Source organism: Lacerta agilis, chromosome Z (genome assembly GCF_009819535.1).
Source record: "Lacerta agilis isolate rLacAgi1 chromosome Z, rLacAgi1.pri, whole genome shotgun sequence".
NCBI classification, from domain to species: domain Eukaryota; kingdom Metazoa; phylum Chordata; class Lepidosauria; order Squamata; family Lacertidae; genus Lacerta; species Lacerta agilis.
The window spans coordinates 7,444,304-7,469,068 of record NC_046331.1 but is presented as its reverse complement, the minus strand read 5'-3'; the positions used below and the strand labels follow the sequence as shown (position 1 = coordinate 7,469,068).

Sequence of the window (24,765 nt, the reverse complement as noted above, 5' to 3'; positions counted from 1 at the left end):
GAATCCTGACCTACCTTATATGGTTCTTCATAAGTATTTTGACAAAATAAAAGTCGCTGAAACATTTTGAACATGCAAGTGTTGCATAAATGAAATATGACTGTGAATAAAAGTGTTGTTGTTATTTCTTTATTTCAGGGTTTCCCAGGAGACGATGGGAGGAAGGGAGATCCGGGCAAGCCAGGTGCTTCTGTAAGTACTGTCTATTATTATGGTTCAGGAAGGCAGAGCTCAGGAGCTGCTGATTCACCAGTGAAGCTGCTCAAATTAAGAGTTTATCTAGCAGGGTTGGGGAACCTGTGCTCCCCCATGCATTAGATGTTGTCAGACTTCAGCTCCAGTGAGGTTGTGCATCTGTACACACATTCACACAAACTCTATATGTTCCACAAAAGCAGTAAATGCAAGGAAGATGAAAGAAAATTGGCAGCAATTGAGAATGAATAAAGCAGTTTCTTCATATCCTCGTTTTGTTTTTGTTGGAGTGGAAATAAGAGAAAAGAACGCTAGAAGAACTACATTTCCCACCATGCTGATGGGATGGGCGACCATCTCTTCTTGCTGCTCTTTCTAGGTACAGCATATTGGCAGTTTCAAAAAGAAATGTTAAAAAATTATGCTGTCTCTCTCGTTTGCATTCTCTAGGGTGCAGCAGGCCCTGTGGGTACCAAGGGTGTTCAAGGTCTCCAGGGTTTTGATGGCCAGGAAGGATCGAAAGGGGATATAGGTGGGAAAGGAGAGCCTGGCCAAAAGGTAACACCTAGTTCTTAGCTGATGGTGTTGTTGAGTCTTGCCATCTTGATTACAGTGTATGGTAAAGGTAAAGGGACCCTTGACCATTAGGTCTAGTCGCGGACGACTCTGGGGTTGTGGCGCTCATCTCGCTTTATTGGCTGAGGGAGCCGGCGTACAGCTTCTGGGTCATGTGGCCAGCATGACTAGGCCACTTCTGGCGAACCAGAGCAGCGCACAGAAACGCCGTTTACCTTCCCACCAGAATGGTACCTGTTTATCTACTTGCACTTTGACGTGCTTTCAAACTGCTAGGTGGGCAGGAGCAGAGAACGAGCAATGGGAGCTCACCCCGTCGTGGGGATTCGAACCGCCAACCTTCTGATAGGCAAGCCCTAGAGTCTGTGGTTTAACCCACAGCACCACCCACGTCCCACAGTGTATGGACCTTTCACTTTGAGTGGGAAACTGGTAAATGCTTAGTTTCTTAAGCAAAAGAATTGTAATGTTCCTTGATATCAGAGGATCTCTTGCCAGCCTTTGGGAGATGACACTGCAGGTTGGATGTTGCCAGAAAAGCACTTTAGGAAGAAGTTTGCCATTTGATTTTGGACTCCGCAATAGACAGATAGAAGGCAGAGACTGCACTGTCTTTGTATGATATAACTAAAACAGAGGATGCATAAGGGGAGACAGCCACTCTCTGGGAATCCCAATGGCAGATTTACCTGCTGCAGGAGGAGCCTCTTTGATTCCACTTTGCTCTGCTTGTATAAATAAAACTGATGTTACAACCTAGGTCTCTGATCTAAAAAAAACAAGACAATGTATCAAACCCTTCAGCACTGCCCTTTATTTTATCTGCTCTGGGAAGTTGCAATATGTAATATGTAGCAATGATCTCACTTCCAAACCCCTTTTGAGCAATTCTTGGGTCCATATATTGTCAGTAGCTCAAGTATAAGAAGAGCAACATCAAGGTTCAGACCTGCCTGTGTGTCAGAAGATATGGGGAGCTTGGTGGAGCTAGGTGCTCAAGTGCATTCAATTGCTTTTTAAGGGCTGCACCTTTTCCATGAAAAGCAGGCATTGCACAAAGAAAACTGTATCTACTTTATCATACCATAGATCACAAGAGCATAAGCACATAAACACATAAAAGGGGCGCTGCTGGATCAGGCTAAAGGCTCATCTAGTCCAGCATCATGTTCTCACAACGGCCAACCTGATGTCCAGATGAAGCCTGCAGGAATTAAGCACAAATTCCATAGCTGCCGGTTTCAGGGATGGGAAGCGGCTCCACCCCCCCCCTTCAGTGCCCGAAACGCCCAGCAACCACCTTGCCACCCGGATTCCCCACCCCAATGCACATCAGCCACAGTGTGCACTACAGACCCCCCCCCCATGGCGCCCTATGCCTCCCCGCCCAGTGCAGACTCCCTACCTCTCCCCGCCCTGCCCCTGGCTAGCTATGCTACTGGCAAGATATAATAGTTGCCTACTCCTCTTTGGTTGCACTTGTGATTTTACAATTGAACGTGTTTGTTTTCTCTCCCTTGGATTTTTAGGGCGATTGTGGTCCCCCTGGTAAAACTGGAGCAGCAGGGCTAGTTGGTCTTGATGTGAGTCAGTTCTCCTTGCTGCTTTTCCTTTTCATTTTAGGGGATCGGTGGGGAGGGATTCCATATAGGACGTATATCCCTGAATATATGTGTGTATTCAAATTGAAGACTGGATTAATTAGAGATACATTCTAATCCACTAATGGGCATTCAGGATAAAGGGAAGCTTTAGATCACCAGCATTTCCCCCAGCAACTCTCGGTGGGGCTGGAAAAGACAATTTGAAACCCTGGAGAGCTGCTGCCAGCCAGCATAGACAATCCTAAACTACATGGACCAATGGATTTGGCTCCGTATAAGGCAACTTCCTATCTTCCTAATCTGTGACCCTCTGGAATGTGGGAATTAAAAGTCCCATCAGTCCAGCCAGCATAGCCAGTGATCAGGATAGTGGAAGCTGAAGCAACATCTGAAGATGGGAACCTGTGGATCTCTGTTTTAGGCAAGCTAAATGTTTTTAGTTGGTTCACCGATTTATTGAATAAACTTTCAGCTCTTGTATTTCTCTCTCTCTCTCTCTCTCTTTCTTTCTTTCTTTCTTTCTTTCTTTCTTTCTTTCGTCTTTCAGGGGCCCCCAGGCAAGAAAGGAGACCTGGGACAAGAAGGGACACCAGGCCAACAGGTGGAGTACCATGTATTAGAATCTATGTCAATCGCCATATTCTCAACTTCTTCCATGGACCCCTCCCCTCCAGAATTCTGATTCACCCTAAGAAAATGGGTTACATACTGCAAAAGAAAATCCCAATATATTTTCTGAAACTATATGCTTTGTGCTGAATCAATCGGGATGCTTTCTTGTGGCTCTGTATCACCCACCCTGCCTTGATATATCATGCTTATTAGAGGTGTGCATACACTTTGTATGAACCCCCCAGCCAAACTGGGATGCCTCTGGGTGTTTGGGGCAGTGAAGGCTGGTCCACTAGGGTGAGTGGGGCACTGCCCCTCCAAGCTCAGTCTGGCCTCCTCCAGCCCCTACCCACCTTCTATACCTTTTTACTAAAACAACCAGCCAATGGGCAGGCTTGGCTGTCAGCTTCCTCCTCCTGCTCAGCCTCAGTGCTGCCCTTGTAGAACTCATCAGGGAGGAAGAAGGGGATTGAACTGGAATTAGCTGACTATGCCTTATATTGACTCTGGCTCCACCTGTCATTTGCTCTGGTTCCGCCGTTGGCCTGCCTATCAGATCCTAGTGAGCACCAACCTCAGGTGGTATTTTTTCTACCTTATACAAGGTGAGGTGGAATCTCTGCAAACCCCACCTCCCAAGTTGAAGTGGTACACCACCACCCCAAAGCTTGACAGTGCTTGCCAACTTGGTGGCCAGAAAACCAAATGCTATAGGTGAACAAAAGCTCATGCTAAGAAGAAAGATCCACTCTTCCTGCCCACAGTTCTCAGTACCAACTGAGGCAGGGGAGAGAGAAATAAAGGAAATTGTCTGTGTATTTCAGGGGCCTCTAGGTCTACCAGGTCTGGCTGGTCAGAAAGGCCGTAAAGGAGAAAAGGTATTATTTTTCTACCAATTTTTATTCTATTTGGTTGACTAACAGACTTGACAGACTGACTGATTTGTATACCACTACAATGTAAAACGGGGACGTGGGTGGTGCTGTGGGTTAAACAACTGAGCCTATGGCTTGCTGATCAGAAGGTCAGTGGTTCGAATCCCCGTGACAGGGTGAGCTCCTGTTGCTCGGTCCCAGCTCCTGCCCACCTAGCAGTTCAAAAGCACGTCAAAGTGGAAGTAGATAAATGGGTACCGCTCCAGTGGGAAGGTAAACAGCGTTTCCATGCGCTGCTCTTGTTCGCCAGAAGCGGCTTACTCATGCTGGCCACACGACCTGGAAGCTGTACGCCGGCTCCCTCGGCCAGTAAAGCAAGATGAGCGCCACAACCCCAGAGTCATGCATGACTGGACCTAATGGTCACGGGTCCCTTTACCTTTACCTTACAATGTAAAACAATACAACTTCATAAAACTACATACGATATATATGGATCATCAAGTAGGTCAAGAATAAATAACGAAAGGTCAGCTGGTTGATCCAGGGGCTGGAAATGCTTGAGTGGGCAGGAATGTCTTTGATTAATGGGAACACATCACGGAAGGTATCCACTGAATCTCTGTTCCATAACGACAGAGAACACCCTTTTTCTGATTGATGCCAGATCAATCAATTGTAGGTGCTTTGTTTTCTATCGCAGTGTTTTTCATCATGGCTTTGATGGTGAACCCATCGCTGAGCTGCTTCCTAGTTATTTTTGCTTGTCTCAGGGCTTGTCTACACTTCCACTTCTCCCATGCCCAAAAGCACAGATCTAAGGGGTTTTCTACTTGTCCTGAGCTTTTTACTCTGGTTTCACCTCAGATCGTATAAATCTTTCACCTTTCACTTGTCTAGGCATGTGTCTGAGAAGTTTTGTCTTGCTGCTTTCCCCTGGAAAATCCACTCTTTAGTGCTGAATCAGAGCGAACATTAATCTGGAGAAAGCCCATTTGATGTTTGCTCTGATTCAGCAGTAAACAGTGGGTGCCCCCGGGGGGAAGCACCAGGGCAAGTGTAGACAAGCCCTCAGTGGCTCCTGCAGTTGTAGTGGATCTGTCTTTGGTGGGGGCTTAACCCCACTTTCTCTGCCACCATCTTCTCAGGTTTAAAAAGTGTAATGTGTCATAAAACTGGTGTTGGGGGTGGACACCCCCCCAGCACCACTAAATAGTTGTTGTTGTTGTTGTTTCTTTCATTTCTACACTGCTTTATATATTTTTTTTGGGGGGGGGGGAATCTAAAAGCAGTTTACAACACATTAAAATATCTAATAAAGCAATCCAGAATAAAATATTACTGAAAATCAAAGTGTACATTCAATGCAATGTAATTAACAGGAAACTAAAATATTATCTTAAATATTTCAAAATAAAACTACAGAATTCAAAAGGTTGACTACAGAATTCATATTTAATACGGAAGAGTTAAGCAAAAGAGTCTTAAACTTTTCAAAAGTTTGAATCTGAAGAAGTGTGCATGCACACGAAAGCTCATATCAAGAACAAACTTAGTTGGACTCTATAAGGTGCTACTGGAAGGATTTTTTAATTTTTAATTTTTTTCTGAAAGAAAACATTAATAAAAGAAGTCAATTATAAAATGCACATTTAAAACAGTATAATTAGCAAGAGAATAAAATATCATAAGCAATGAATCAGTGCCATCTACCACAAACTTTTCTCCTATTCCCCCCATAACACTTCGTCTGTATTGATTTGAAATTGTTTTTGCCAATTTAGTTTTAATTGTAGACATACATTCATTGCTTTATGTGTGTAATGCGCTTTTTTTTTACTCAAAGCCCCACCAAAGCATTGTACAAATGAATACCAAAGAAAACACAATAAAATTACAGAAAGTGCAAAAGATAAAAAAGTAAAGTAACTGAAACCAGGCACACTATGTATGGGATTGCTTTTAACTTATTTTACTGTTGATGCTTTTCCTGTGAAATTGGTTTGAAGTAATTTAATTCCATTAAATTAACAAATTAATTGGTTTGAAGTAAAGTAATCCGTTCTGAAGAAAATCAGCCCTGAGTGCTCACTGGAAGGACAGATCCTGAAGCTGAGGCTCCAATACTTTGAAGAAGACTCCCTGGAAAAGACCCTGATGTTGGGAAACATGGAGGGCACAAGGAGAAGGGGACAACAGAGGACGAGATGGTGGGACAGTGTTCTCGAAGCTACTAACACGAGTTTGGCCAAACTGCGAGAGGCAGTGGAGGATAGGCGTGCCTGGCGTGCTCTGGTCCATGGGGTCACGAAGAGTCAGACATGACTAAACGAATAAACAACAACAACAATTTATGAGAAGTTGTTTTTGTTGTTGTTGTTGTCATTACTATTAATATGCATTACCTTCAGTTCACCTTAAGGTACTAAGGGCAAGTTGCTGCAATTTTAAAATGCAACATTAAAGACAGTTTTTAAAACTTGCAATTAAAAAAAAAATTCAATCACAAAAAATGGGGTGGGTCCTGAAAATACATACACTGGGTGTCAAAGGCAAGGGGAGAATGGAATCAAATGATGGATCAGCCACTATTTTTTGTAAGCTGCAGGACAGGTTTTTCCTCCCCAAAGCTTGGCATGGGGAAAGGGTGTGTGCATGTTGAATTAAACCTGGTTTTAATGTTGTGTCCGGAGTAGCATGCTGCACTACCAAGGCAACGTCTGCCTCCACCTTTTGCCTCCATCTCTCTTTTCTCTCCATCTCTTCCCTTAGGGGCAGCGTGGATATGATGGGCATCCCGGGTTCCCTGGCAATCCAGGCAGAAAGGTAAGAAATCACACTGTAGCTCCTGCTTTTGCATAAGAGGTTGCCAGGCCTATATAAATTGGGCAGCGGAAGCTACGTTTATATGGAGTTAAGCCACTGGTCCATCTGCCACATTACTGTTTACACCGACTGACAGCCACTCTCCAGGATATCTGGCAGGGAGTTTTACCCAACCCTACCTGGAGATGCTGGGGTTTGAACCTGGGACCTTCTGCATGCAAAGCAATGCTCTGCCATTGATCTATCACCCTTCACTGCTAAGAGAAGGCTAAGAACCAGGTAGGAGAGCATAGGCCTAGCCTGTAGAATAGGAAACTTGCCTCCTGTTTGTGCCACCTCAGACTATGGGGAAGAACTCAACACAATCAAACCATTCCAAATAAATAGGTAATTAATCAAAGTCCATTTTTATGCCAATGGGCAGCCTTCCAGGGGGCAGGGGGCTGCATGCCAGTGGTGGGTGTGGCCTGAGGGGAAATTGGGCCAGGCTGCAGGTGTGATTCTTACCGAAAGAACTTAAGTGAAGCCAAGCTAGATCATGCAAAAGACCCCCCCCACGTAGTCCAGCACTCTGTTCTCCCTGCTCATACTGTACGTTGTTGTTGTTGTTGTTGTTGTTGTTGTTGTTTTGGCACCTTAAAGACTAGCAATTTTATTATGGCTTAAATTTTATTTTTATTTTTTATTTTTTATTCATTTTCACTTTTAACATTTGCCATCATATATAAATCACAATTTTACAAATAGGATTCTCAGAATCCCCGAACTTCCCTCCACTCCTCCACGGTTTCCCCAGATATTCTTTTCGAATTGCATCATATCATATTCTCCATATTTTCTTAAATCTCCATTTTTAGCATAGTTCTCGCTTCATTGCAAGTGTTTTTTTTTTTTAATCCTGCCAATGTTTTCAGTTGTTTACAGCGTTTTTTCAAGTAACTTTTAAAAAATTATGCATTCTTTATTAAATTTATTGTCCTCTTGATCTCTGATTTCCCTCAGTCATTTTTGCTGATTCGGCATAGTCCATCATATTTATCAGCCTTTCTTCTTTTGTAGGTAGATTGTCCTCCTTCCATCTTTGGACAAGTAGCATCCATGCAGCTGTTGTAGTATACATAAATAATCTCTTCTGATCCTTAGGTATTTCTGAACCTAAAATTCCTAGTAAGAGAGCTTCAGGGTTTTTGGTTTTTACAAAAGTTATTTTTAACATTTTTTTTCAATTTGTTATAAATCATTTCCCAATATACTTTTGGGGGTTTTTTTGCACGTCCACCACATGTGGTAAAATGTGCCTTCTTTCTCTTTACACTTCCAACATGTATCTGTAGTAGTTCTATACATTTTTGCTAGTTTAGTAGGAGTTAGGTACCAGAGATACATCATTTTCATATAGTTCTCTTTCAACATGCAACAGGCTGTAAATTTCAAAGCTTCCCTCCATAATTTTTCCCATGATGCCAATTGTATATGATGTCCAATATCCCTTGCCCATTGTATTATTAATGATTTCACTTCTTCATCTTTAGTATACCATTCTAACAGCAGTTTATACTTTTTTAAAATCAATTTCACATTCTTCTCCAGTAGTTCTTTTTCACACCTCGAAGTTTCTGTATTAAAACCATTCCTTTTATGCTTCATAAACACATCATTTAATTGGTGGTATTGCAGCCAATCAGTCACCAAATGTCTTACATCCTCATTTTTTAAAATTTTTCAATGGATCTTCTGCTTCGAATAGCAGCTCTTTATAAGTTGCCCACTCACTTTCTGCATTAAGTTTTTTCACAGATATCGCTTCCAATGGGGAGAGCCACCAAGGTGTTTTCTGTTCTAATAAATTTTAATATTTCTCCCACACCAAGTAAATCGATTTTCTCGCCAAGTGGTTTAGGAAACCTTTATGCACGTTTGTCTTTTCATACCATAGATATGCATGCCAACCAAATTATTATCATCACCTTCTAAGTCCAGAATATCCACATTCTTAAAGTCAATCCACTCCTGCAGCCAGCAAAGACAAGACGCCTCATAATATAATCTCAAATCTGGCAGGGACAAGCCACTTCTTTCCTTAGTATCTGTTAACAATTTATACTTTATCCTTGGTTTCTTCCCCTGCCAGATACTCTCTGAACATACATGTAAAGCACATGGGTTTCCCCAAGGAGATTCAGTCTGTGGTGAATTTGAAATCATGCTTATTTGTGTTTTGGTTGCTGGTGTTTTTATTATTGAAACTAAAAACCTGAAACTCAGGGTTGGAACCTGAGCTCTGGCAACCCACCTCTTTTCTGTTTCCCTGTTTCCCCCACCACCATCAGGGCAAACGTGGTAAAGCTGGGCCCAGACCTCCAAGAGGCTCCAAAGGCCCCAAGGTAGGCAAAGCGCTTTGTACTCTTAATAATTATTGATTATGGCTGCCTCTTGTCGCCTTTTTTCTTCTGAGATAGTCATTATTCACTTTTACACCCTGTATTTGCTTAAATGGTTGGATGGGTGATATGTATGAATATCTGTGGTGGCCGTGACACTGATGGGACCCACCTTAGGTCTAGCTGCAACCCAGTTGTGGGTCCTTTTCCACATCCTCTGGTGCCTTTATGGCAGTCTTTCCCAATGTGGTGTTTTCTATATGTTTTAAACTGTAATTCTGTTCACACCTGACCATTGGCCCAAAATAGCAAGAGGGTGCCTAGTTGGAGAAGGATGGTGGAACAGCCAGAGAAGGGGCTGCTGCTGGGCTTAAGAACATAGTTATGGCCATTTCCCCCTCCTCTCCCTGTTTTCTCCCTTCCAGGGCTCTCAAGGTGAACAAGGTCTCCGTGGTCCCCGGGGACCCCAAGGCCCTTATGTAAGTATCACAAGGGTGGCTCATTACAATTAAGTCATGCATAAGTTCAGAAGTCTAGAGGTAGCAGAGAGGCACTAAGAGCCTTCCTGGGACATGTTTGTTTGTTTGTTCGTTGTCTTTGTAGCCCAGCTTTTTCTCCAAGGAACTCAAGGTGGTTTACATGGTTCTCACTCTCATTCAGTCCTTACAACAACCCTGTGAGGCAGGTTAGGCTAAAAGGCAGTGACTGGCCCAAGATAACCCAGTGAGCTTCATGGCCAAGTGGCGATTTGAACCCTGGTCTCCCAGGTTCTAGTCTGACACTCTAACCACTACGCCACACTGGCCTCTTACCAGATACCCACTGGCAAAAGATTATAAAACTGCAATATTTGTAACATGTTGCAACAGTTGGGGTACTCCTGCTCAGGGATTCTGCCAGCTGGCCACGCTTTCTTCCAAGATATTACATTCCATTCCTCCTTCTCCTTGGCTTCTGTTCTCCCTCTTTCACTCACTCATGCACACACACAGCTACAGCTTTCCATGGCCAATGAGCATGCTCAGCCCTCATTGGGTTTCCCCCTTAGAGCTGAGCCCCTTGGGATTGAGAGGGAGATCAGCGACAAGAAGCTGGTGTTCAGTGACACTCCCTGCTCCAATTGTAAGCAGAAACACAGGCAGGTGGAGCCTGCCTGAGGGCGCACTGTGGTTGGTGGGGCAATGTCCCACTAACCCTAATAAACCAGTTGCTGCCCTTAGAGTTTTTTCCATATATAGAGAGAGAAAGAGAGTTTCTGCAAACTTCGGGTTTCCCCCTGGATACAGGCAACCCCTGATTTGTGCGGGGGTTGTGTTCTGAGCCAGTGTGGTGTAGTGGTTAAGAGCGGTAGACTCGTAATCTGGGGAACCGGGTTCGTGTCTCCGCTCCTCCACATGCAGCTGCTGGGTGACCTTGGGCTAGTCACACTTCTCTGAAGTCTCTCAGCCCCACTCACCTCACAGATTGTTTGTTGTGGGGGAGGAAGGAAAAGGAGAATGTTAGCTGCTTTGAGACTCCTTTGGGTAGTGAAAAGCAAGATATCAAATCCAAACTCTTCTTCTTCATTGCACACAACAGCGGAGCATGCATGTCTGCTGTACCTCATGATGCCCCCACCCCCGTTCCACCGTGTTCCACCCCCTTTCCCGACACGTCCGGGTTGCTGTGACCACACGCATCATCCGGTTGTTGCCTGTATGTGGATACTTCCCTCTTGTTTCTTGGTAGCCTCCTTTGGGCTGCAAAGCGGTCATAGCACATGAGTTCCCTATTAGTATAGATGTTCAGCAGCATAACAAGTGCAAGGATAGACTGGTGTAATTTTTCCGTAATAAAGGTGTGTCATCCAGCATGCTCTGCTTAGAAGACAGCTTGGCTTGAAACCTTGCTCTTGGTTTTGTTCTCTGCCATTGACAACGAACATAATAATTGTGGGCTCTTGTAACTTTTCCTCCCTGCTCTGCCAAAGTTATTTTTGCACCAGCAGTGCAATCCTAGGTTTGCAGCCAGAGGTAAGCTCTGTTCATTGCATTCAGTGTATCTGGGTTGCAGCCTAAGAAACAGATTCCAAGGCAGGATCATGTTTGCTTGGCTCCTCCTCCATGTTTTTCATTGAGTTTGCTGAGTTTGTGGTGCAGTGTGACTGTGAAGGGGAGTTAATATTGGAACTCTATCCACTTCTGCCGCATTCATGCTGTACCTTCCCAATCATCAACAAGGGCATCGAGTTTTGAACTTACCAACGCGTGGCCCAATTATGTTTTGTTTTTATTTATTAAATTTCGATACTGCCCTTCATCTGAGGATCACACGGCAGTTCACAATAGAAAAACACAAAGATGCATAGCATAATAATAAATAGTGAAGCACAGTAATAGAGTTTTTAGAAGCCATATATCATTTAATTCACCAAAGGCCTGGGAGAGAAGGACTTCCTGGGGACAGCTTTCCACAAACAGGGAGCCACTGCAGAAAAGGCCCTGTTCTCATGTTGCCACTCTCTGGACCTCTTGTGGAGACATGAGGGCCAGCTTGGCCCATTCATGGGGCCCCAGGAAGTTGGCACCTATGTGTGAGGTGTTTTTCAGTTGTATGGTTGGCTTGGGGGGAAATCCATCTGCCAGGTGTGGACACCTGGGGAGTAAGTAACTAGGAAGCACTATAAATAATTGTGTTATTTGTCTTTTCCATTCACAGGGTGTTCCTGGGCTCAGGGGGGGCAAGGGAGTCAAGGGGCCCAAAGGAGAAAAAGTAGGTGCTGATTGTTACTGTCTCAGCTTGATATTACCAGCTTGCTAATATACCAGCTAAATTTGCATTCACAATTGACAGCATAAGACAAGAGTAGGCAAGATGGTGCCTTCTATAGTGAACTGCAGCTCCTATAACTATTGACCATTCTGGAGAAGGCATTGCATTCTGAGTGGCTGCTGTAACACAGGTTAATGTAATTGACTGATCTTTACATCGTTGAGAATCATTAATCCTTTTCTATTTCTTTGGCATCCTTCTGTAGGGCATCAAAGGCATGATGGGCTACCTTGGTCCCCCGGGGGATAATGGTTTTAAGGTACATATGAGAATCTGTTGCTGCTCATACCATGTTTGTGAAGGTTTCCCGATTGGTGAAAAGCAGTTTGAACGTAAAAAGAGCCTAGTCCTCAGTGATTACTTTTTCTCTCTTACAGGGTAAGCGAGGTCCCGTGGGCGTTCCTGGGAGGCCAGGACCAAAAGGGGAGCAGGTAAAAACACGATGTTAAAAACAGTAAAGAACAGAAACACAGAGAACTGAAACAAATAATTGAAAAAAACAGGACCCAATCTTCTGTGTCAGGGAAAGCCTGCGCAAAAAGGTGTACTGGCACTAATTCCAGGGGTTTTTCAATGTGGGTGCCCAGCCACTGATGCCCGCTGCATCACCTCCAACTCTCCGACAGTGCTGTGGCTGCAGATGTGCTTCTGGGGTGTGTCTACAGCCACAGTGGGCCCCAACAGAGGCTCTGCAGCAGAGGCAGAGGCTCCAGCCCTGCCGCAGCACTGGAAGGTGGCAGCGGAGGGCAGAGACCAAGCTGTGCACGTCACATCATGTCACATCATGATGTCATGTCATGCATGCTTCTGAGCACTCACAGTCTAGGGCCCAAGTCGGTGCAAGATGTGTATAGTTAGTACTTGTAATCTTTCTTTGTAAAGTGCTCTGGTATTAAGAGGTCTATAAATATATAAGCTGTTATAGATAAATACCTGTAGATGCTTTCACACAGGCCCAAGTTGCCTTTGTAACACTCCCTCCTTCATTTTCAGGGTGTTGTTGGCCCACACGGTACGTGGGGATCTGCTGGACACCCTGGCATTCCAGTAAGCTCCCCTCCTCCTTTTTCAAACTGCACAGCAATAAATTCGCTGGGCTTTGCTTCTTTGTTCCAGGGACTTAATGGGACAAGTATCACTTGCACATTAGGAAAATTAAATAAATTCAGAATTCTGCACATAGGCAATATCCCCCCCCCCTTTATTGGGAACTATTATATCCTGCCACCTGTATAAAGCATGCAGAAGTTACAAATCTGCATAATTCACTGGTTTTGCTAGTTGTAGGGAAGGGTCCACAAGGTCTTCCCCCACACACTTCAATGAGCCACTATAGCTCAGTTGGCAGAACATGTGCTTTGCATGTCAGAGGTCTCAAACCCTGGCATCCAGAACTTGAAAAAAGTCATATTTTTTTTAAAAAAGGGAACTAGCTCTAATGCAACACATCCAAAAAAGAGAGACTTAATTTGTGCTCATCCTTTTACCAAAATTAAAATGCAAAAGCTGGTTCAGTTTATCTTCTAGGATTATTTTCCAACAACTGTTATTTTAGGAGTGGGGGACCCTCTTTTGGACAAAAGTATTGTTTCCCCACTAGTATTGTCTTTGTTCTTCCTCTTCCCAGGGCACATTTGGACAAAAGGTAAGTAATCCTACCCCCCCCCCCCACGTCCCCGCTGCATGCATGCACAATGCCCCACTGCCGTTGCTGTGCCTAATTCTTTTTATATGCACACTTGCAGTCCTCAGTGCCACCACCTTCCATGATTTCACAGTTAGGCACATCAGCTGGTGCACTCCAACAATTTATGCAAAGCTCTTGTCCATTTCCGGATTTGAGAAGACCCCGAGGCAGTGAGAGCCACCACCACCACCTACATCAACAGACCCCAGTTGCCATTTTATGTTCCCCCACGGTGGCACCTGAGGTAGTCTTGCACTGGGGTATTTTGTAGCACCCCACCCCCCAGCATATTATGGGCTCCAGGATGTCATGAGAAATTTGTTTATTTGTTCATTTATTCCTCCCATTTATATCCCACATTTACTACAAGGAGCCAAAGGTTCCATACATGGTTTAACCTCCCCTCCCACTTTATCCTCACAACAACCCTGTGAGGCAGATCTAGCTGAAAGCCAGTGATGGGCACAAGGTCACCCAGTGAGGTTCATCACCCAAGTGAAGATTTGAACCCTCGTCTCCCAGGTCATAGTCGAACTGTAGCAACACCAAATGACCAAAGCCTCCTAGCCCCAACTGCCTGATGCAGGTAGGGGTATGGGGTGAGGGTTCCCCGACTGGGTAAATTAATAATAATAATAATAATAATAATAATAATAATAATAATAATAATAATAATTTATTCATACCCTGCCCACCTTGTGAGTTTCCCCAGCCACTCTAGGCAGCTCCCAATCGAGTGTTAAAAACAATACAGCATTAAATATTAAAAACTTCCCTAAACAGGGCTGCCTTCAGGTGTCTTTTAAATTAGGATAGCTGCTTATTTCCTTGACATCTGGTGGGATGGCGTTACACAGGGCGGGTGCCACTACCGAGAAGGCCCTCTGCCTGGTTCCCTGTAACCTCACTTCTCACAATGAGGGATCCACCAGAAGGCCCTCGGCACTGGACCTCAGTGTCCGGGCTGAATGATGGGGGTGGAGACGCTCCTTCAGTTATACAGGACCGAGGCCGTTTAGGGCTTTAAAGGCCAGCACCAACACTTTGAATTGTGCTCAGAAACATACTGGGAGCCAATGCAGATCTCTCAGGACCAGTGTTATATGGTCCCAGTGGCCACTCCCAGTCAGATGCTTGAGCCCTGGCGGCTACCCAGGAATGACTGACATTGATGTGAATCCTGCCTGCCTATCCCCTTAGACATCTCAAGCCAGGGGCTCTTGACAGCAAAGCTCTGGTTTCTTACTCCCTTCACCACAGTGTTAACTTCAAAGGCAGGGAGCTGCTGCAGTGGTCCTAGCTGTGCTGTTTGCTTTTCAACCTGCACACTAAGCTTTTGGCACCAGCCTTCTTGGGTACTTGGGGGGCAGGTCCACCCCCTTCTCTGACAATCCCAGAAGGCTCTTCCCCACAAGGGGATCCTCTGCATTGGATTCAGGGGGCCCTTGCCTGCTACCCCAAGTCATAGCTGTCAACCCTCCCTGCTTAGTTGGTCTCTAAGGTGCTACCGGAAGGATTTTTTGATTTTATATTTTGTTTTAACCCTCCCTGCTGTTCCCCACTGCTATATACATAGCTGTCAACCCTCCCTGCTATTTCCCAATGCTATAATAAGGGAATTTCCCACAAAAACAGGAAAAGGTTGACAGCTATGCCCCAAGTCCTCAAACAGTAGAGTATATGGTTCTTCCTCTGAGCACTCAAGGTCTGTTCAGGACTAGGCATGGCAGGATAGGGCTAGCAGCAGGTCTCACGTTCGATCAGGCGCTTGCTGTAGCAACATCCATGCTCTGCTCACCTATAGCGCAGGCTGAGTCTTCCCTGGTCTTCCGCCCTTGCCTTCCCTGAGATCAACACCCACCTCAAACCACTCCCCCCCTCCCTGTTTCCAAAATCAATGGAGGGCACTGCAAAAGGTAAGGGACCCAGCCTCCCACCCTGCCTGCCCCACCTTGTGAGTCAAGTACCACCCAAATCTCAGTGGTTATTTAGTTGTCTCTTCTCTCTTGTTTTCACCAGGGCCTCAAAGGCTTGGAAGGTGACGCAGGGCCAAAAGGCCCACCAGGCCCACCTGTAAGTTAAGGCTTCCCTTTCTATATTTTTCTTTCAAACCAAGTACTTGCAAGATTTCCTCCATGAGTACTAAAAACTGTAAGCATTCTTTTTTTAAAAAAAAGAGAAAAGAAATGGTCATTGTTAATTTTTACTAGCTGGCCAGTTGAAGGCATTTCCCGGGGTGTGGCTTCTAGGAGCCACAGGTGAGAGCTGAGTGCGGGGGGGGGGGGAGTAAAGGTGGCCGAACTACCCCGGAAGGAGCATGACATGTCTCCTACCAGAGGTACCACCTCTCCCTTAACACCCCATACACCTCACATTTCCCCCCTAATATATGTGTTTTTGTACAGGTGCATACTGTTCGGTTGAAGAACTGAACTGCAAAATTCATAGAAGTGCAAATCTCCCAGGATAGTTTGTGTTTCAGTTTATGCCAGCGGTGTCCAAACTTTTTTTCAAAGAGGGCCAGATTTGATGAAGTGAAGGGCCATGGGAGCCGACCAAAGGGCCGACCAAAGTTGTTGAATTTTTCTTAGGATTGAAGTTGTTGAGCTTCTTTTGGGATTGAAGCTGTTGAGGTTTTTTTTTTTTTAAGATTTTTATCCAGGAAATAAACTGCCACAGGGGCCAGATTAAACTGACCGGATGGCACAATTAGGCCCCCAAAATGGACTTTGGATATGCCTGGTTTATGCATTGGTGTGAATTTTGTATTTGTGTATTGCGCTAGTTAGATAGTTCCTCATTCAGATGCAAGCAGGCATTTTTCGGGATGTGTTAAGTTTCTGGGCATGCATGATGAATGCAGAAGCATGTGTAATGCATGTCGTTTCAGAACCTCTGTTTCCCCAGACTCCAGGAATATTAAAGCAGCTGCCTGAGGACCACAGCACTGAGCACCAAAACAGGATTGATGATACTCTTTCTTACTTATAGGGCATGCCTGGCGTTCCCGGACCCCCTGGTGCTTCACTGAACATCTCCAGGGAAGACCTGAAGGTGGTTATGCCCTGTCAGTTTCTTCCACTTTCTCATTTTCCCAGTCTTAAGTTTCGTTTGCCGTATTTTTGCACCACTTTCTGACATTATATTTTAGAAGCTCTCAGGAAAGTTCATTAGCATTTTAATGTGAATACACACATGTTTGCAAAACACTTCAATCTATTACACTTTTTTAACATTTTCACAAATATATGCATGTTTATGTACAGTTTCCCCTAATATATATGTGTGTGCATTTTTAAAGGAGTTGTTCTGAATTGCAGGCCCAAAGGAGGGCTCATGGGAGTCATTTGGTGCAGGATACCAAAGAAGCATGTCGAAAACACAAGAGTGATCAGTTCTAGTGCTTTGTTCAAGAAAGGTCTAGACTTACAGCAAATCAGCCTGCCAGGTCTCTCAGCATTTACAAATGTGGGACAGACACTGCAGCAAGGAGATGGCTGGTCTGCACCCAAGCAAACATGCATACTGTACATTCTTTACACACAAAGCAGCAGACGTCACTTTGGCAAGGCCTTCCCATCACTTAACCTGAACAGATGAGGGCATAGGTGACAAATAAAGATAGTTCCCCTTTCTGGGCTCAGAGCCCAGCACCCCAAGCCCACAGATAAGGATAGCATCAAAGCAATCCAATTAGCTTATATCAAAGCAAGTGAATATAAACATATATGAGCTTATTGTTAAAGCAACTAGCAATAAATTGTGGGGTTATCTTGACTACCAAGATGGTGTTTGCAGAGCTTCTGGAATAGTTTACCTTTGGTTCAGCACAGGACTGCACACCAGAATTCAAAGAGCTGCAGATTTCACAAGGATAGGGTTATATGCCATGTGAGTCCTATTTGGAGCAGATCCATTGAAATTTATGGGCATGACATACGTTAATTTCCGTGGGTTTGCTTTGAGTAGAATTTGGTTGGATATAACTCACAGCTTCTTCTTTTTTGGGGGGGGGGGGAGGATTCAATTTGCACTCTGCTGGAGATCTTGCACCTCCCCTATGCATGATCTGCAATGGCACAAAGCTTATTGTGAGGCACCCACGCACCCCCGTTCTTTATTATCTTCTACATAGTTTGATTAATATTGACATGGGACACCATACCTGAAAGTAAAAGTCACCTACAAGTGGCTTGACTTTGTCTTCTGCTTCATTTCCTTTTGTTTTTATCTTGCTAGCATCTGATTTATTCAGCAAGCAAGTTGAACTACGACTATGTGTGGAGCCTCATGGACAGCTTGGGACGAGAACTGAAGATCCTGGTAGATCCTCCAAATGGGACCAGAGACCACCCAGCTGCCACTTGCAAAGAGCTTCTGCTGGCACAACCCCACCTCCCAGATGGTAGGAACGTAAGAACCGAAGAAGAGCCCCGCTGAATTAGGTCAAAGGCCCATCTAGTCCAAAATCTTCACAGTGGCCAACCAGATGCCCCAGCAGATGACCTACAAGCAGGACCCAAGCACAACAGCACTCTTCCCACCTACAATTCCCAGCCACTAGTATTCAGAGGCATACTGCCTTCTACCACGGAGGCAGAGCAAAGCCATCATGGCTAGTAGCCATTGGTAGCCCGATCCTCCATGATTTTGTGTAGGCTAAAGCCATCCAAGCTGAGGGCCAACACTGCCTCCTGTGGGAGCAAGTTCTATAGTTTAACTATGCACAGTATGAAGAAGTACTTTCTTTCTGTCTGTCTGTCCTAAATCATTCAACAAAGGGTAAGAATTACATCCATTGCTCAGCCCACTTGTTTGTTTATTTATTACATTTATATACCAACTTTATCTTCCAAGAATCTCAAGGTGGTGTACATGCTTATCCTCCTCCCTATTTCATCCTCCTGACCCTGTGAGGTATGTTAGGCTAGGAGATTGTGACTGGCCCAAGGTCACCCAGTGGGCTTCATAGCTGTGTGGAGATTCGAACCCTGCTCTCTCAGATCCTAGTCTTAACATTCTAACCATTGCACCACACTGGGTCTTAATTTAAGAAGGATATTGACAAGCTGGAATGCGTGCAGACGAGGGCAACCAAGGGCAATCAAAGGTCTGGAAGCCAAGCCTTATGAGGAACGGTTGAGAGAGTTAGCTATGTTTAGAGGAGACTGAGAGGAGATATGACCGCCATCTTCAAATATATAAAGGATTGTCACATGGAGGATGGAGCAAGCTTGGAGGTGGTGGACTCTCCTTCCTTGGAGGTTTTTAAGTAGAGGTTGGATCTGTCATGTATGATCTAGTTGAGATTCCTGCATTGCAGGGAGTTGGACTGGAAGACCCTTGGGTTCCCTTACAGCTCTTATCATTTTATGGTTCTATGAATTTAACCCACCTACACTGGCAAGAGACCCACCTGCAAAGCTTGTCCATGAGTAAGTTGCTATTTCCACCAGAATTGCCTGCAAATGGCTTGACATCCAGGGCATTTGGAGAGAGGGAGAGAGAGAGGGGGGAATGGCAGCGGTACCCATTGAGAGCAACAAAATGTGTCTAGTGCAGGCATAGGCAAACTTGGCCCTCCAGATGTTTTGGGACTACAACTCCCATCATTCCTAGCTAACAGGACCAGTGGTCAGGGATGATGGGAGTTGTAGTCCCAAAACATCTGGAGGACCGAGTCTGCCTATGCCTGGACTAGTGGGTAAGTTTGTGTCCAAAAATCCCTACAAACATTTTCACTTGACTCTAGCTAGAGCTAAGAAGTCCTGATTTGGAAGTCCTTTAAAGCTTGGTTTTGTTTTTCTTTTTATAATTGCTTTGCTTTGCTGTTTGGTTGTTTGCTCTTTGGAAAGCAAATCAAATAAAAATAAAAATAAATAAATATTACCATTACCTTGCAATGCAACTTTCATAATAGCCTTGGGTTACCAGAAATTCTATGCAGGCAAGTGTGTAGGCTCCTCAATGCTTACTCAGCTCTGTATTCTCCTCCACAGGCCTGTTTGGTAGGAGGCCCACTTGTTTTATCAGCCTGCTAAGATTCCTTGCCACCTGCCTCTCTATGCTAGCAGGGGAGAAGGGGGCTTCCTCTGTAGCCAGCATGAAAGCATGATGCTGCTTAGTCTCTTAGCAGGCTAGTTATAAAGGAAAATTTGTTTCATTTCAGGGTATTACTACATAGACCCCAACCAAGGCAGCCCGCAAGACTCCCTGGTGGCATTTTGCAACTTCACGGCTGGGGGAGAGACTTGTATTTCTCCTGTGCAGAACCAAGTAAGAATTCTAAGGTTTCTGAGCAGGGCGAAAGCTCAGTCATGCACACAGCACCATTGCTGTTGTTGTTGTTGTTGTTGTTGTTGTTGTTGTTGTTGTTGTATGTATGGTTCAGTGTATGATTCTCCTTTTACATGCATGCAATAAAAATAGCTAACATTTTATCCTTCTGCTTATTATTATTTCAATTATTAACCCATCCTTCACTGTAGCATCCCAGGGCGGGTTCAAGCCATTAAAAAAATACAATATTACAAACATTTGACAGCAGGTTAAAGTCACCGATTACATCATCGTTATTACTAATAAACATCACCTGTTACATGCATCTCAAGGTGGTTTACAAACATACCATAAAACAGCTTAAAATTGTTGTTGTTGTTGTTTTGTTGTCGTCATCATCTCAGTTGGTAAGAGGATAGTGATGATAACGCCTGGGTTGCAGGTTGGACTAGATGATCCTCAGGGTCCCTTCCAATTCTACAATGCTATGATGGTATGTGCCATCTCCACAGTGCTGCTGTGTAATTAATTGCTTCTTAGCTGGCTGTGTTGTGTGTGTGTTTAAAGAATAATATCAAAATACTCTTCCCTGCAGATTAGATGATCCTCAGGATCCCTTCCAACTCTACATTTCTGTGATTCTATGATTACAATTTTTTACCCACCCTTCACCATAAAGTCCTAGGTGCAGGTTGCAGAAATTCAAAAGCACAATATCAAAAGCAGTTTAAAACAAACTACCATCAGAATAATAGGGTGCGTCCATACTTTGGCCACCTCATGAGAAGAGAAGACTCCCTGGAAAAGACCCTGATGTTGGGAAAGATGGAGGGCACAAGGAGAAGGGGACGACAGAGGACGAGATGGTTGGACAGTGTTCTCGAAGCGACTGGCATGAGTTTGGCCAAACTGCGGGAGGCAGTGGAAGACAGGAGTGCCTGGTGTGCTCTGGTCCATGGCGGACATGACTAAATGAGAAACAACAACAACAACAACACATGTCAAAGGCCAGGATAAAGAGATGCATGTTCAGCATGTTATGGAAACTGCATATCTCAACAGGGATGCTGTTCCCATAAGTCAGGGGGCAGCCACCCTGAACGCCTTGCACTGAGTTACTGCTCTGTGCCCAACAGGGGTTTCTAATCACTGCAAAAATCTGTGATCTTTGATTAACTCTCTCTGTGTGTGTTTCTAAACCATCAGGTCCCTATCAAAGCCTGGTTGAGGGCATATGCTTTGGAAGACACCTTCCAGTGGTTCAGTTCCCTGCCTGGTGGTTTCATGGTAAGCTTCTCTGTAAGCAACACTGAAGTTTCCGTCACAAAATTTTCCCTCCAGAAAGTTCATCAGCATTTTGGTACAAATGTCTTGTAACAGGCACATTTCTGGCTTGCACTCCCATGCAATAAATTTTCCCCTAAATTTAATACATGTTTATGCACACCATTCTCTAATATGTGCATTTTTTCCTACATGATGTTTGCTCGGAGAACTGCATTGCAAAATTCAGAGAAGCAAAAATTTCAAAGGATAGCTGTATTTTGGTTTGTGTATTCATTCAAGAACTGTGAATTGGGTAGTTCTAATGCAAAGAAACCAAATGCCTTCTCCATCCCTACTTAGTTGTCATAACTTGGTGCCTGACTTGCCTATTAATACATACAATCCAGACAGTGCTGAAGTACAACTCCCATGAGCCCCAGCAGGCATGGGCAATGACCAGCAATTACGGGAGCTGTACTTCAACAAAGAGGGGTGGGGTGGGGCTTGCCTAAGTGACCTGATGAATTTGAACTTATTGAGCAGAAAGGAGTTTTAGCTTCTCCCCTAACATCCTAGTGTTCCAGGTGCATGGAGATAGTTGTGTGAGAGAGCATTTGCACATACAAGCCCTCTACCTGCATTTTAAAATGCAGTCCTAAATGGCAGGAGCACCAAAGCAGGTAGAAAGAAATGATGTGTTTGGTTGGAACCCTTTTCTCCTAGCTTTCTACATGAGGAATGATGATATCCCCCCACCCCACCCCTCAACACACACACAAGATAGTGTTCAGCCCTGCAAGCTTTACCAGCTTTGGCCAACTTTTAACCCTCTGTCCTCTCTTGTTTGCTGCAGCTGGAGTACCAGGATACAACTACTGTCCAGCTCCGTTTCCTGAAGCTTCACAGCAGCCTGGCCACCCAGAAGGTGTCGTATTCCTGCAGACCCCACCCAGATGGGGGCAAGCTGCAGCTGGAAAAAGAAATCAAGTTCCTTACCGACTCCCAAGAGCAGAGTTACATGGCTGTCCTTGAAGGATGCACAGTAAGTGGAAGGAAATGCATAGCTGACCTAGGAAGCTGCCTCTGAGTCAAACCATTCTTCCCATCTTGCACAATATTGTCTACACTGACTGGCAGCAGCTCTCCAGCGTTTCAGTCAGGGAATCTCTCCCAGGCATGCCTTGAGATGCCAAGGGTTGAACCTGGGACCTTCTGCATGCAAGTTAGTTGTCTTACCACTGAGCTCCACCCCCCTCCATACAATTTTAATGGTGTGGAACAACAGGGGTGAAAAACACCATCTATATATCCACCCTTAAGTTTTAGGAATTTCTTCTCATGCTTATGGGGAAAGTCAATATGGAGGACACTATGAGTGTCCTTTACTTGGTCAAACAGAAAACAGCTGCTGGGGAGAACCTACAGAAGTGGAGTCCACAGGCCTATAAATTAGATGGAGGCATTCCCCACCTTAGCTTTATGCATGCATAAAAATGAGGTCACCTTCTCAGAGGAAAAGCATGCCTGCGTTATCTGAGCTGGGTGCCAGATTCAGCAAGAAGAACAGGGTGCCTGTTCTCTATCAGACTCACTCAAGGCTGGGTTTGACCTGCATAAACATTCTTTACAGGTTCCCAATATGATTTGAGTAAGCTGATTCTTCTAACAATATCCTTAATGCAGTCTGAGTAAGGGGAAATTGGCTGATTCCCCTTACAGTGGCCATTCCCACCTGTCAAAGTTATCTTGCAACAGGTGGGGCAGATGCAGATCTGGACTGCCAGCACGATGGGAAATTATTCACACACATTTCTCAGCCTATCTTCAAAACAATATGGTCTACCTAGCAACTTGCACGTGTGAAGGTTTTGTGTTACAAAATGAAAGATTTGGCTCTTGCCCAATAATTCTGGCTTGCATATTTCAGCTGGACAATGAATCTTCTATCATTGACACCATCTTCCATTTCTCCACGGAGGACCTTACCCTTTTGCCTGTTCGTGACCTAGCTGTGTTTCACAATGGGGACGTCTCTCATCAGTTCGGGTTCACGGTTGGGCCTGTTTGCTTCAGCTAAGATTGACTTTGAACAAACGAATGCATCTTTCCTCTTGTGGAAGTAAAACTTGTGGAAGAAAAGAGAGAGAAATCTTGTACAGAACAAGAAAAGGCTACTGTTCCTATTTATGAGTTCTCTGTCTGGAGTTGCATTCCTTCTGAAGGATATTGTTTCACAACTCATTTCAATATGTAAAAAGGTGTTAATTTAAGTCCCAGTGGAGATGTTATTGAGTTACCTTGGGGGAGGCTGTGTCCTCTTTTTATGGTCTTTATATTTAACAGTCACAGAATCCTGGTGCCATTTCTTTCCTCCAATGTGCAGTGATGGGGGAAAATTGAACCTGTTGATTTTCAACCTGCTCTGTACCTATTAAAGCTGTTGTGCCTTTAGAAACATATTAACCCTTAATTACATTTGTAAAATTCAGCCAGTAAATTAATGCAGCTTCAGTGGAGCTAAAGGTAATTGCAATCAGCGTTAGTTCTATTTTGAAGTGCTGAATTGCACAAATAACCTGTGGTCCCTTTCACGGGGTCAGTCCAAGGTGACTTTGCTGTTGTTTTATATACTCTGTGTCCCTCTGCTCCCATGAGTCTGAGGTGTTCTATTCTGAGAGGCATAACACTTAGCATGTTAAATTAGAGGTAAGGAACTTGATCCAACCCACTGGCCAGATCCATATATCCCCCACAGCCTGAAGGCCAACTCTGACGGGAGTGGGGTACAGCTTCACACCTGTCATTCGCAGTAATGTCAGCTGACCTGTTTTCCTTTGCCCACAGTGTTTGAATTCAGTGCAGTAGGTTAGTTTCCACATGCACTCGCACACTCCTCTCTATCTCCCATCCAGACAAGCAAGAGGCATTATCAGAGTTCAAGGACACATTTCTGACAGGCAAAAAATGAGGGTACAAAACCGGGCTGGTGAGGGGCATGGCCTAGGTAGGTGCCTGAGGGCCAGATAGAGAGGTCTAGAGGGCCACATTTGTCCTCTATGCCTAAGGTTCCCTGGCCTAGGGAGAGGCCTGGTGGGCCACATCAGACCCGCCAGCTGGACGTTCCCCTTTCTTGGTTTAAAACAACTTGAAAAGTGCAGGATTCCAGAACTTCGCTTGGGGTTTTCTTTTATTTCAAGGACTGCAAAAAACTGAGGCATGTTTTCCTCTCTCTGTGAAAAGACACAGTTACAAAAACTGGTCTGCCACTGCCTCATTTTGTCAAGTGCTTCTCCCCCCACATTTTGGAGAGGACTGAAATGTTAACATCTGACTATGTGCTACTGTGCGTTGTGAACATCAATAGGCAAATGCAGGAGATCAATCAATGATGATCCACATCACAAAGGGGATGCAACCAGGGGCATAGCTAGCTGCTCCAGCACCCGGAGTGGCAGGGGCAGGGCTCCGTGGCGATCCACCCGGGGGGGGGCGCTGCAGCAAGCTGCCCACGGAGTCTGCCTAGTGGACGCAAGCCCCACGCTGCCATTTTGGGCATTGCAGGGCCCCGAGCCACCGCATCACTCCCAGGAGAGACAAGTGGCTTGGGCGCACTGCAGGCCAGGCCCTGCGGTAAGTGCTGCCCCCCACGGTGT

The 24,765-nt window shown here is 44.9% G+C and overlaps 1 protein-coding gene across 1 annotated transcript; it reads left to right on the top strand.

Annotated features, from left to right (window-relative positions):
- The first annotated feature begins 154 nt into the window (after positions 1–154).
- Positions 155–23,266, top strand: LOC117040432 (collagen alpha-1(V) chain-like). The gene is made up of 21 exons (XM_033138211.1): positions 155–184; positions 646–753; positions 2,301–2,354; positions 2,923–2,976; positions 3,812–3,865; positions 6,635–6,688; positions 9,019–9,072; positions 9,495–9,548; positions 11,767–11,820; positions 12,086–12,139; positions 12,258–12,311; positions 12,874–13,012; positions 13,508–13,525; positions 13,626–13,657; positions 15,587–15,640; positions 16,559–16,621; positions 17,807–17,972; positions 19,737–19,843; positions 21,053–21,133; positions 21,966–22,154; positions 23,040–23,266. Exons 1-21 carry the CDS (start codon positions 155–157, stop codon positions 23,187–23,189), a joined length of 1,623 nt encoding a protein of 540 aa, XP_032994102.1. The 3' UTR covers positions 23,190–23,266.
- Positions 23,267–24,765: the final 1,499 nt, after the last annotated feature.

Excerpts from the sequence above, each read along its gene's own strand:
- LOC117040432 (XM_033138211.1), top strand. The coding sequence starts at position 155 with ATGGGAGGAAGGGAGATCCGGGCAAGCCAG. Across the intron at positions 3,866-6,634 it reads AAGGCCGTAAAGGAGAAAAG|GGGCAGCGTGGATATGATGG; the intron begins GTATTATTTTTC and ends CTCTTCCCTTAG. Across the intron at positions 21,134-21,965 it reads CCCTGCCTGGTGGTTTCATG|CTGGAGTACCAGGATACAAC; the intron begins GTAAGCTTCTCT and ends TGTTTGCTGCAG.